At 38.9% G+C, this 13,652-nt stretch overlaps 2 protein-coding genes across 6 annotated transcripts; one reads left to right on the top strand and one right to left on the bottom strand.

Annotated features, from left to right (window-relative positions):
- LOC109724908 (heterogeneous nuclear ribonucleoprotein U-like protein 1) lies at nt 235-3,843 on the top strand. The gene is made up of 9 exons (XM_020253897.1): nt 235-429; nt 680-1,443; nt 1,531-1,719; nt 1,855-1,963; nt 2,062-2,120; nt 2,203-2,374; nt 2,469-2,542; nt 2,868-3,279; nt 3,387-3,843. Exons 1-9 carry the CDS (start codon nt 282-284, stop codon nt 3,476-3,478), a joined length of 2,019 nt encoding a protein of 672 aa, XP_020109486.1. The 5' UTR covers nt 235-281; the 3' UTR covers nt 3,479-3,843.
- Nucleotides 4,284-13,589, bottom strand: LOC109724907 (double-strand break repair protein MRE11). Of its 5 annotated transcripts, none has more exons than XM_020253893.1 (24): nt 13,401-13,589; nt 12,376-12,496; nt 12,178-12,248; nt 11,732-11,867; nt 11,152-11,309; nt 10,862-10,952; nt 10,117-10,236; nt 9,983-10,051; nt 9,808-9,899; nt 9,604-9,706; nt 9,429-9,545; nt 9,257-9,319; nt 9,120-9,191; nt 8,506-8,583; nt 7,853-7,915; nt 7,700-7,763; nt 7,236-7,318; nt 6,638-6,751; nt 6,439-6,516; nt 6,278-6,349; nt 5,982-6,199; nt 5,504-5,612; nt 5,122-5,328; nt 4,284-4,592 (listed from the first exon to the last, which is right to left on the bottom strand). In XM_020253893.1, coding segments are annotated over exons 3-24 (2,145 nt in total). In that variant the 5' UTR covers nt 12,180-12,248; nt 12,376-12,496; nt 13,401-13,589; the 3' UTR covers nt 4,284-4,556. The 5 variants fall into 5 exon arrangements, with proteins under 5 accessions (XP_020109482.1, XP_020109481.1, XP_020109480.1 ...); XM_020253892.1 differs by having other exon boundaries at nt 12,341-12,406; XM_020253891.1 differs by having other exon boundaries at nt 12,376-12,406.

The raw sequence follows: 13,652 nt of genomic DNA, 5'->3' as shown, positions 1-13,652 counted from the left end.
GGGCCTGGTTTTGACCGGATTGTTTCCCAATCCAAAACGGGGCTAACCGAGGCAAATGGACTGCTAGTGGTGGCCTCATCCAAACTTTGGGCCTGGTTTTGACCGGGTTGCTAACCGAGGTAAATGAACTGCTAGTGGCCTCATCCCAACTTTGGGCCTGGTTTTGACCGGGTCGTTCCCTAATCCAAAACGGGGCTAACCGTACATGAGAATGAAAAGCCCGGTCTGAGCATTCGTCATCCTACTTCTCCTTCTTCTTTCATCTCTCCTCCCTCCAATCCATGGCGTCGAAGCAGCAGCGAACTGCTGATGGGGATGGCCCCCTTCCCCGAGAAGGAGGACCCTCGGCCAAGAGGGCCCGTTCGGAGGCGGTGCAGCCATTCCCCTCTCCCCTCAGGGTGGAGCTCAACCCGGCCGACTGCGACCTAGGTATTCTTCGTCCTGTCCTTCTCTTTCCATCGCCCTCCTCCTCCTCCTCCTCCTCCTACAATCATCATCCTTATAGGAAGTGGGAAGTAGGAAGTAGGAAGTCCTCCATTGTTAATTCCATTCTTGTGAGTATTATAATCCAGTTTTCATGCGATTTCCCCCTCCTTCCTTCCTGCCTTCCTTCCTTCCTTCCTATTCACGTTTCGTTTCAGTTCGCTGAATGATGATGTCCTCCTTTTGTTGGTGTCAGATTTCGAGGTGGGTGAAGATGGCCTCCGAGGACATGCGCTGCATGAAGAAGGATTCGCCTACTGCTGGTCCGGTGCCCGAGCTTCTGTTGGGATGACCGCTGGAAAGTACTGCTTCGGTTGCAAAATCATTTCTGAGCAGGTGGTCGACATGGCAGACACGCCCTCTGATCAGCAGCATCTGTGCCGCGTCGGTATTTCGAGAGGGGCCGATCCCGTGGGGAACCTTGGAGAGACTGACCATAGCTTTGGATTTGGCGGGACCGGCAAATTCTCGAACAAGGGCAACTTTTCGCACTACGGTACAAAATTTGGTGTTGGAGATACAATTGTCTGTGCCGTGGACCTCGAGAGTAGGCCGTTAGCTTCAATTGGGTTCTCGAAAAACGGTCAGTGGTTGGGCATTGCCCAGCATTTTGATGCTACTTCAAGGGGTCTTGGCATGGTGGACGCTCCGTTGCGGACTTTGCCCTGGGAATCTGCGTTATTTCCTCATGTTCTCTTGAAAAACGTTGCGGTCCAGTTGCAATTTAGCTTGGAGGATGGGTTGGTTCCGGAGGATGGGTACAAGCCATGGAGTTCAGCCCTTGCAGATCGAAATGCAATATTTGGCCCCACTTTCACGAGGCAAAAAGAATGTCAAGTGTTGATGATGGTTGGCTTACCTGCCTCTGGGAAGACTACATGGGCAGAAAACTGGGTGAAAGATCATCCGGAGAAGCGATACATCCTTCTCGGTACTAACCTTGCTTTGGATCAAATGAAGGTCTGTCAAGCAGTTTTGTTTATCAAGTTGTTTCCCTGAGAAAAGCTATCTGATCGAGGATGTTGTGTTTATACATAATCTTTGCAGGTTCCAGGGCTCTTACGTAAGAACAACTATGGTGAACGTTTTGAGCGCTTGATGAATCGTGCGACGGGAATATTTAATACCTTATTAGCTAGGGCTGCAAAGACTCCCCGCAACTACATTATTGATCAAACCAATGTTTACAAGAGTGCTCGTAACCGAAAACTAAAAGCATTTGCAGATTACCACAAGGTAAGCTTTAAAAAAGTAAATATATTAATAAAAGAAAAGACGTGGGGTTCTTCTCCTGTATGAATTTACATTTACTTTTCAATTGGCAATATCTTGGTAAGTTTAACATTCTGTGCCGTACTATTGCTGCTGTAGGTAGCAGTTGTCATATTCCCACCACCAAATGAGCTCAAGTTTCGGTCAGAGAAACGATTTAAGGAAATGGGAAAGGAGGTTCCTGCAGAAGCAATAAATGAGATGATTGGTAACCACATCTCAATTATTTTATCCAAGCTATGAATTACTGGTTAAAAATCACTGTTTGTAGTATTGGACTCACATGAGTAGGACTGCTTTTTTCAGCCAATTATGTCTTACCAATGAAGAAAAGCATGCCTAATTCAAATGAAGTTTTCGATGAGGTATTTTTTAAGTTTCCAATTGTTAATCTTCTGCTCTTCTTTTAGTGTAGTATGAATTACTGACACATTTGATAATGTTAAGGTTATATTTCCAGAGTTAGGCAGAGAAGAAGCAGAAAGACACTTAGATGAAATGAAGTGTGCACTAGGATCTCCCAGCATAAATTTTAAGAGGGGTTGCACACCTTATTCTCGTGAAGGCTCCATCCAGTCAGTGTCTAACCGTTCTGTTGTGAGCAAAGAAGCTTCTTCAGGTGTTGCTTTTAGCTTCAATGATAGATGTGCAAATATTGCTTCTTTTATGTTAGCTGCATTATTGATCATCTGATGGATGGTACTGTGTTGTAGTTCCTGGTGATCAGTGCCCGAGTTCTCAGCACATAGTCTTGCCTCCGTGTCGTGATTCCCCAAGTAATCAGCAAGTATGTCTTCCTACTTACAAAGAATAATATATTGATTGTTCGTTTTAGGTAATAGGGAATTGTATCTTGCTATCTGAGGCCCGAAGATATTTATTGCTGAATATTTGAAGTAATGTTAGACTCTATCACATGTAAAAATTTGTAGTCTTTTATCAAGTGCTGTCATATACTTGTTGAGGTCATTTTGTGTGTGTGTGTTTACCGATTTTTTTTTGTCATGTTTTAATTCAGATTGTAAACCTTATGACACTTCTGGTTTTATCAGGTTTAGTAGTTCAATAATTAGGGTTTAATCTGACATTGACATGGTTTCTCTATCGTGCAGGTCGATCCAGCATATCCATGGGTTGGTTCTTCAGGTGATCCCATGACAAGGTCAGGTGTTCTGGGTTCTCACATGCCACAGCATCTCCAGCACAGAAGCTATTCGGAGTATGATAGGAGTTTGCCCTATGTTCCCTATGGAACCTACAATACTGCAAATCCCTACGAGAGAATTAATCGCGAAGGTGGTTGGATCCCTCCGGGTGAAGTTAGCCTCCATCACTATCAAAGATACAGTGATGCGGAAGCCTTCAGGAGTCCTGGCCTTGAGAGTTCAAGTCCTTATGGAAAATCAAACTATACACATTTGTTTACTCCACCTTCGTATGCTGGACAACCATTGCCAAGTTTTGGTCACCATACTGGTAGGGTACATTTGGATGAATGGCGTAACCCTGTACAAGACACCTATGGTAGGAAAATAAACTGCACTGTTCTGAGAGCCAAGGCACATATTCATTAACTATTACTTGTTCCCCATTCTCTTTACTAAGTTTGAAAGTTTGAATTCCCTGGGCAGGTTCACCATACGCAGCGCCGCATCCTAGGCCTCCTTATGGAGCCCCTTCCCCAAGGCCCACAAACCCTCGCCCTGGTTTCTGGTATCGCTAAATGTGACTGGTCATTTTTGAAGTAAGTCCTGATATGGCCATCTTCTCGGAAACTACTTTCAGCTGTATATTCCTGACCAAGCAATTCTCGAGGGATTGCTTTCAGCTGTATATTCTGATTAAGAAATACATGTAACTTCTTCCCATTTTCTGTTCAGCTGTATCTGATGTGATCATATGAATTTGATAGTGATAACCTATAGTTGTAGTTAAAAAGTTAATCTGGCAAGAACTCTGGAAGAGTATGGTGTTTACTATGTTCTGACCATCCAAACAATTGTGTGGTAGCTGAGTTAATGCAAGGTTGAAATCTCATTGTTGAAATGCTGAGAAACGAGAGTTTATAGGATATCCTTTCTTTTTCGAGTGCTTGAAGTGGTTGTTGTTATGCTCATTTTATTCCAATATATTTCCACAGCGGTGATATTTAAGAGTTGCAACACTCACTATGCTTCATTTTCTAGTGGGCCTAATCACATTTAGCCCCTAATGCACAGTGAATATGAGATGCTTGCATCAGCATGAATCAAGTGATCCAGTGTAGGAACTATTGTTGTCTCAGGATATCCTGTCCGCTCTCTTTTGTTCTAATAAATTTGCTAGTTAATAGTAGGACAGCCTGTCATCCAGAAATGAAAGTCAATCAGTCTAAAACTCAACAGCTCTCCTCATTCTATGAAAAGCTTGTTATCGTCACATTCTGCTCAACATGCAACACTCCTAGCTTGCTTGCTTTTGGCCTTGTACACTACAAGAGTTGAGATCTCGATACCGATGCCAATTATTTTTCGTGAGCAGCAAGTCGCAAGCCAATCAACATATCGTGCATACTCTAATTGAGAAAATCACTGTTTCATGTAAGCAAGCCCATTAAACAGTGCTGAAGTATACCATAGTATTCCAATAAAGAACACATCGATCACCAAAACTAGAGAAGCTAAGAGGAGCAGATTGGAACATTTTAATGAATATACAGCACTTGTTGTGACTCTGAAAACACCTGCATGTTCGAAGACTACTCTACAACAGTGATTTCACGATGAAAAGTTCCTCAGATAACATATCCGCCATTACGAAAATCATCTCTTTCGAATAGCCCCATAGTTCCTAGTTACCTGTGAACATTAACGCTGGGTTAGTTATGCCAAACATGTTATAATGGTTTACTATTATCAGAAGTTCAAACATAGAAAAACAATTTGACAAGAATACAACAGTTACAGTCAGCCCAAGTTAAAATGTTGCTCCTGATGAGCCTCCTGCCTACTACATATACCTTGACTATATATTTTCCACCAAAGATAAAATTGTCAAACAGATAACTTTTCGAGTCGCTGATGTTATTGCCCATTGGTGTAGCATCTTTACATGGTTTATGTTGCTGTCAATAATTTTAAAAAAAAATACAGCACAAATAAATGCAAACAAGAGCTTTAGGTACTACAACCTAAAGAAACCAAACAATCGAATGTGTTCCTGCTGGAAGCTTTCTTCATGCATTATAATTAGAGTAAGAAAAGGTAGGAGCCGATTACACTCAACAAAAGGATTTCTCGCATTAGATTTGTCCTTCCAGATACTTAGCATATACAGATCCATATTAGGGAATTACGAATAGTAAATATTATAAGCTGCTTCACTTACACGAGGTTGTGCTTTCTTTGATTTGTCAGACATCTCATCATCATCGTCATCATCATCCTTTGTATTCATAAGCATGCTATGAATGGAAGATAAATCTGACTTCCTTCCCCTCTTTGCGGATGATGCAGATCCCCTGCCCCTGCCTCTGCCTCTGCCTCTAGATGCAGCCCTTTTGCGCCCCTTCTCTTGGAAGCTTTCTTCAGGTTCCTTGGTTGAGGAGAAAAGTAAAAGGAAAAGAAGAGAGAGAGAGAGAGAGAGAGAGAGAGAGAGAGAAGTAAAGAAAGAAAAGTTATGGATTTAAAAGGACAGTATAGCAAAATAAGATATTTCAATATGAGAATGATATCCGTGCTTCTAAACAGTAGAAGGAAACAGAATTTACAGAATTCTCAACAACTTCATTTATTTCATATGCCTCTGTTTCTTCACTTGAAGAGTCCACCTCATCCACAATGCTTCGAACAGCAGCCGTTGCAGAAGCTGATGCCGGTCTGCACTAGCCAATAAGTTACAAAAAAATGTTTCAAAATTTTCTTCTTGGTAAAGCAATGTAATAATGGAAATGGAAAGAGCAACAATCCTAAATTAGGTCAGTTGTAGATACTGAGGAAAGTTTACTCTGTGCAAAGATTCAAATGTATGCAACCTTATGCCCAGAGATCAAAGGCTACTATAATTGGACACGACACACAGGTCACAATAAAGTGACCTTAATGACAAGGTAAGGCAGCCTGGTAATTGCGTATCTCACTAATTTTTCTATGTACTTGAATTTTCCATGAGAAATTATAATAATCAAATACTTAGACAGTTTGAGAACAATCCTTCACTAAGAATGTGGCAGCATAGTTATGATGAACCTTTCAGAATGGCGGACTCTCATAGTGGCATCAAGAGTCATCTGCTTTAAGCTGTTGGAGCCTCTTGCCCTGCCTCTCTTAGGGGCTCCACTTCTGCTAACATCAGAAGCCTTTCTTCCTCGGCCAGTGGATTTTGAAGTTACGAGCATATGCCTTGTATCCTCTTCATCACTAAAATGTGGACTACTGGGACCTGTTATAGCTTTACCTCTATTATCCTGAGGAAATGACACAACATCACCAGATAAAATAGGCTAATGATTTATCTTCACAACAACACTCTTTATTCTACCAACCTGGAAGTTCTGTGAGCTTGATGAGAATCTTATGCTTTCCTTGGAACGCATTGACCTATCTTTCACACGTTCCTGCACAAGGAAAAATATTAGAAACACCATGATACACATCAATATGCTCACTCACCCACAAGAAAAAATTTAAGTTAATAGCTTCCTGCCTCCATGCACTTGCCCACTTTAAGTATTATGTCATCTTCTTCGATCTTCAAATTATCTGCTTCAGCAGTCAATTTGTTCTGTACATTAAAAAGAATCAGCACTGAGATCAAATAAACTTTTCAAACACTATAGTAATGTGACGCAATGTTACATTATTGTCAAAAATTGCAAGACAAAAGCACTAGAAAGGATGCTTACTCGTGTTTCCTCAAGATTGTGCTGCAAGCAGGAGTAAAATGCCATTTTGTCATCTTTGTTAACGAAGTCATGTAAAGCAATGTCCAAATCGTTAACTGGAAGAATCTCCATTTTCTGCAAATCAAATAAAAAGAGGATTACTGAGAACACATTATTTGTTCGGACTGCACCCTTCACATGTCATGCTGACTGTAAAATAAAGATTTCAGACATCTCAGGCACTTCGTTCATATATGAAATATGAAGTAACTCGAAATGCAAACTACCTATTGGATTCTGTTTGGCACATTAGATCATCTCAAGATAAAACATACCTTGTACATCCTATATAACTGTTTGCTAGGTTTCAAAATTGGTTAAAAACATACATACTTCTTGGCAGCTTGTTATACATACATACATAGAGAGAGAGAGAGAGAGAGAGAGAGAGAGAGAGAGAGAGAGTAACAAGCTCCAAAAACATGAGAGAATGATTCTTTTTTGGGTTCTTCAATCTATGCTCCACTTGACGATAAAGCATTAAAACTCACTGCACTAGATGGAAATGCATCTACACGAAAAAAATTCAAGAGTAAGAGCAACTTCACATAGAATATACCAGGTTACTTTCAGCAACCAGAGCCTCTATATTTTGTTGATTTAATTCTTCTGGACGAAGTTTTTCAGAATCATCAATATTTTCTACAATAAGACAAAGAGCAAAGCAGAAAGTCATTAATAAACATCAAACTGAAATTAATACTGCAATGTTATCAAGCCTTGTTAGAAAACAAATGGTGCAACCATTCTTTCACAGTTTGTTCTAAATATTACAATAAATACATTACTGAGTTTATCCCTATATATGACACTAACAACACTTTATAAATTAGTTCAATTCTTGTCATGAACAGAAAAATATTTCTACTGAAACTCTTGTATTCACTAAAGCCAAAAGAGAGAAAACTATTAAAAAAATAATAATAAGAAAAGCAAAGCAATGGCATTGTACAAATGAAAGAGCATGAATGAATGTTAGGTGCAGCACACCAATAGACTTTGGGCAGCACCATTATTTGATACCTTGAAGAGATTGCCGTTTCTTTGCAGCTTTTGAGAAAATTAGAATGTCCTGTGGGTTGGCAACCTATATAGATCACATACACATAGGGTTGAAGTGCATTCTTAGCAAGATATTCACAAAAAGGTTACTATCAATGATCATGTAGGAGATACCTTTCCCACATACTTCTGCCCAAATCTTTGAGGGTTTATTGTTGAAAACCCAGAGTAATCAACCTATAGAGCAAGTAGCAATTTTAATACTCATAGCCAAAAAAATTAGCCATGTAATATAGACAACAGGAGAAAAATATTATGCTCATGTCTTTTCTCCTTCCTTTTCGGTGTCTTCTGGAATTTTTGCTATAAGAGGTGACTAGCATCCTATTTACCACTTTTGCTCTCTTATGAGCTTCTTGTAATTGTGTCTTTTGGAGAGTTTCCATTCGGAGTTTTTGTTTCCCATGATGCATGTTTGTTGTTGTTCTTGGTGAAGTTAATGGAATCCATTGTTGAAGGTATTTGAGATTGCTCCTGTATATATATTCATTTTTTGTCTTCTATGGTGATTGTGTTTGTAGGAATCCTCAGGTTTCCACCTTTTAGGAAAAAGGTCCTCGGATTTGAATCATACTGTGCTTTTCTCATCAAGAAGTCAATGCATGTCCAAATTTTGAGACAACATGTGCCAAAGCATCTAATGAACTAGCAAGCAACTTTCTCGAACAACGAGGATAAAAAATATGCCACCTTAAGTATGATTATGTTTACTAACTATCCAAAAATATAAAAAATAAAAACTCCAATTTCCAAGTCAGGATGCTTGCCTTGATTCTAACAAGAGGAAGTTTGAGCTCTGACTTGTTGACAGTTACTTTGCTACTTCTCTCAATCAAGTTCCTCACCTGAAGAATTTAAAATCAGGAGGTGAGATAAAAGAATACAAGACTCATCTCTAGTTATCAAAAACTTATTGGATTAACTAAGGATTGTAAGTAGCAATAGTAATCCTATATGGCTTCCAATCAGTTTTGCTTCTGAAGATCACATAGCATGTCAGGAAAGCTTTTCGCAATTCCCACCAACCAGCCAATGTGCTGTTAAACTAGCAAGTTCTGTCAGGATATAAGTCAAAAAATATAGGAATACAGCATTTTGGCAAAATAGGCCAAACTAATCAATGAAAGATTTGTTTGGTGGGCTTAGTCTGAACCTAGTCCACTTGGGTCGACATCAAATATACAAAAGTCATCCACTAGGGTCAACATCAAATATACAAAAGTCATATGGGCTTGACTACAGCGACCTGACTTGCTATTGGATCAAGCTTTCAGAAATGGAACCATCCAAATAGTGCCGCATCAACTTGATGGTTTGGCAGGCTAGCTACCACAAGTTGTTGATATAAAAACTTGCTGTATTATAAGGTAATTTCTCTTACAACTTTATCCAGATATTCAAGAACTGACATCTGATTGTTGGGGTCAACCTCAGCTTCATCTTTCAACACAACCTACAAAAGAGATGCATATAATGAGAATCACCTAAAGAAAACAATTTGTATTTTACATCCCTCACCTCAGCATACTCAAATGGTCTGACTGACTTCAAAGGTATTTTAGTTGGCCGATATTCAGTTCCCTACATATGACAGGCATGGCCACTGCATTAAGAAATGCCACAGGGAGGATTCGCAAAGGAACGAAAACACAGCAAAAACCAAATTATAAACACATTCAACAAGAACAACCTTAATTTCCAAGAGAAGCACATGCTTAGGTTTTGCTTCCCCGTCAATCAGTGATGTGGCAACTGATGAACCCGGCTGGGTAATATGAAATCCCATTCCAGGAACTTCCTGCAGAAACTAAGAATTAATGTCCATTAGACAAAATTTAACCCTAGAAATGCATCTAAAGCATTACCTGTGGATCAACTAGGCATTCATGTTCATGTCCCCATACCACAAAGTCCAAAAACCGTGGTAAGAAATGCTCATTTATTGCATTCTTGGGGTTTGTCTTGATTCTGTGTTGCATTTTGGACAGCAGAAATATTCAATCTAAATCGACACAATATGAATATTAGCGTTTTGTATTTTAATAAATTTCTCTGACATAATGAAAGACCTGTTCTGATGAAGAACCAAAATATTGAACCAAGCAGACACCGGGACTCCATCTTGGGGTTCAGGTCGCATCCATTGCACTGCATGAGGTGTCTGAGGAATCAAATGTAAGTAATGAAGCAGTAACCTTCTACAGATCATTCTCAAGAATCAAGGCAATAAAGTCTCTGGAGTACCTGAAACATTCTATTAAGTCGTTCATCTCTGATGTTTCCAAGGCCATACAAGGCCACCGAAGTTGTACCCTGAAATATCATGTATTGGTTAATTGGTTATTATTAATGCTATTTTTTGAGCCAAGTATACCCACCTTTTTGATAAGTATAGGACAGAGTGTTATTTGACCAACGCCAGAGCCCCCAAGGACCATCTTTCCAAAGTAATTAACAAGATTGCATGCAGAGAGAATATCAATAGCAGAAAGGTTATCCTGCAATGGAAAAAGAACAAGGCACAAAAAACTGTAATGCTTATAATTTCATGTTATAATCCAAAAAAAGCGCCATATTACAGCAACACAGGAACATGTTGTTAAGCAGTGGTAAAGTAGGAGCAAATTTGCTGTGGGCCTCACATACTTATGTTGTTCGCCACAATGTTAAGTATTTTATTAATTTATTTCTTTTTTAACTTAAAATCATTTTTTACAGTGATTACTAAAACATAATGTTAGCAAGCATCCTAATCTCATATACTCATTATGGGGTATCTCTCATGTATCAAATAGCAAGAAAACTGAATGACTTTTGAAATTTAATTATAAATATATTCAACCATTACCACAAAAGATTCCAATTCAATTCAGAATCTCTTTAGCTGCTGGAGATAAAAATTGTGTGTGTATTTGAGGATGCATTAAACTTCTGAACATAAGATATGTCAGTAGATGGATCATAGATGTACAGATCAACACATTTGAGGATACATTAAACATTAGTCCAACATATTGACCCTTCAAAAGTGTTTCAGTAAAACTATGAATAGCTTGACAAGAAAAATAACAGTACAAATAACATGAAGAATTGCTGATTAAAGCATGCATTTTTCTGTCATACCACTCCAGCAGGATCGTCGTGATTCCCATGGATAGTGAAAACTGGCAAGCCAATATTGAAGTGCGGATCTTCATAGTTTACATGACCAAATCTGAAAAACTCAGTGTAAGAAGTACTTGTGTCAGAAGTAGAACAAGAAATTCATGCAGTAAGTTTCAATATTGAGTAAGACCTGAAGAGGCAACAGGTAAATACTTTGAGAACATGTCCGGCAGAAATTGAACAAATCAACTTAAAAATAGGTATTCTAAACAAAAAAAGAAAACGAAGTGGCATTTAATCCATCTTACATGTTCTGGAAGTTCACTGTCTGATCACTAACAACCTGGAACTGAACTGGCCGGTCATTTAGGCAATAGCGCCTTAGGATCTCAATGGCCTTCACTAGTGTTGATCGCGAAGGCTTATTCTCATGGAAAAGATCACCACCAAGTAGTAAGAGATCTACCTGCAATAAAACTATTTTTCTCAGGTATTCCTCAATCCTCATCAACAGTGTTTAAAGACCTAAGTATAGCAACTCATATCATCAATACTTATCAGCTTTGACAGTTCCGAAGCAAGATTATGTTTAGCAGTCAGCTGGAAAAGGTCTACCTCAATTTTCAATATAACGAAAAGGGGAAACAAGAAACCGAGAGAGAGAGAGAGAGAGAGAGAGAGAGAGAGAATGACATAAAAAAGAAAAAGAACAGATATAAGTATGCGAAATTGCATCTTTAAAGGAAAGATACCATAAACATCACGTGGAGGTGCATTGCTATATGTAGCAACATGAGAATAAGATAAACACATGCCCACCAGGTATGGTATAATCACTGTCGCTTATCAAAACACATAATAAAAGGTCAAACACAAAGTTAATTTTACCTGCTTTTGTTCAGCTATAGAGCAAATTTCTTCAAATGCCTGAAATGAGTCAAACCTACGTATTTCATCTTTCTCCATATAACCTAGGTGGCAATCAGTGGCAATGAGCACTCGGAGAGTGTTAATTGTGTCCTCCCTGAAATAGTTGTTAAGTAATTTGTCACAGAGAGTAATAGTTGGGTGATAGAAAAATCTTCGACATCCATGAAAGAGGAGAATGTGCAAATGAGTTGCGCACCATGTGATGTAATAGAATTCTATATATAAATTCCTACAATAATTTGCACAACTTCATCAAATAGGCAACAAGAGTTTCAGTTGCAAAATAATATGTAAGGTATTGAAAAATAAATCAGATCGTGCATGGAATAATGAATCATCAATCGTGCATATGGAAGAACTCAATTTTGCCAGCATTTCATGAAATGTCTTAAAAGAAGACTTACATTGCAGTAAATATAATCAGTTGCAATAATCATTTACTCATTCCCAAACAGCACAGTTACTATAGCATGACCTGTAAGATTGCAGTTGAAGTAATTAAAATGCAAGAAATCAATACTCAAAAGCAACTGCAAAAATAATCATATAAAAAGCATTGTTACTAACTATATTTTGATGCCCAAAAAGTCAGGAAGACTAACCAGCATGTAGCGTATGTTTTATATATACGGGCTGCAGTAAGGAAAGAAAAGAGCTCAGCAAGTTACAAGTCAAGAGATCAGAGGAAGAACCAGCATGTAGCTTATGTTTTATATACACAGGCTGCGGTAGGAAAAGACGAGTTTGGAAAGTTACAAATCAAGAGATCAGAGGAAGAAATACATCATGCACAAAAGGGAAATTACACAAGGGCATGTACCAGTGTGCCTAGCACAATTATAACAAAACCAAAATTTATAAAGAGTAAGTACAATGTAGCAATTTTTCTTCCTTGATAATATTATGCTTAAATTCTCTCAATCAATCCACCACAATTTTTCTTCTTTTTTTTTTTTTCCCTTTACTGACGCCCCTTAACTTTTGATTTGGGAATGCATGATTTTAGTCACTACATTGGGATTTTATCAAAGTCACTAGTGATTCCATCACATTTAGAAAAAAAATGGAACTGAAACAATTAACACTGAATTGCTAATAGAGCCTTAAATNGAGTGTCGAAAACTTTAATGGCTCTCCTAGTCCTTATTCGCGTGTATGGGAAAGCTGAAAGTTTAAAAGTTTCAGGTTAATGACAAAGAAGAAGATCTCTAGGATTTTCCAATTGAGAGTAAGAAGGTATGAGAGTGTAACAATCAGAAACGTAATGGTGAGAAGATTGCGTGCGTTACCCATAGTGGTCCATCATCTAAAGTTAAGCCCTGCTAGCGTTAACACTATATCGGTTTATCGGGAAAGAATGAAGGCATAGAATGATAGAAAAGCCCTAGTTTGAGCATTCGTACTTACTGTGGGTGTACGATCAGATACTACTGCGGAATGCTACTAGCAAAGACAGATCGTAGCAACAACATTTCGAAAAACAAAACCTACAAGCCTCGATCCGACTGATGATAAAAGGAAAACTGAAAAGGAACGCAATATTATCCAGTTCAAAAAACGAAAACAACTGAAAATTTCTGAGGAAATCGATCAATAAAGACACACTAGAAAATCAGATTCTTCTTACCTCCACTTGGAACCCGAAAGTGGCGGATGGACGGCGTCAGAACAGAGCCCCAGACCTATAGAAGACGCAGGGGAACGACAGCGTCTCGGAATGGTCGTGGCGGGAACTGCCGACGAGTAAATTGAGGAACGGTCGGGGTTCCACGTCGAGTCGGTTCGGTGTCCGGCCCGCTTCGGTTCTCTGGGTCGTGCTTTTGGGCGGCGGTTCAGACTTTAGTCGGTCTAACTAATTAGACCGGCCAGATTACCCATT

The sequence above is a fragment of the Ananas comosus genome, linkage group 19 (assembly GCF_001540865.1).
Source record: "Ananas comosus cultivar F153 linkage group 19, ASM154086v1, whole genome shotgun sequence".
NCBI classification, from domain to species: domain Eukaryota; kingdom Viridiplantae; phylum Streptophyta; class Magnoliopsida; order Poales; family Bromeliaceae; genus Ananas; species Ananas comosus.
This window is presented reverse-complemented; position numbering and strand designations above follow the sequence as displayed.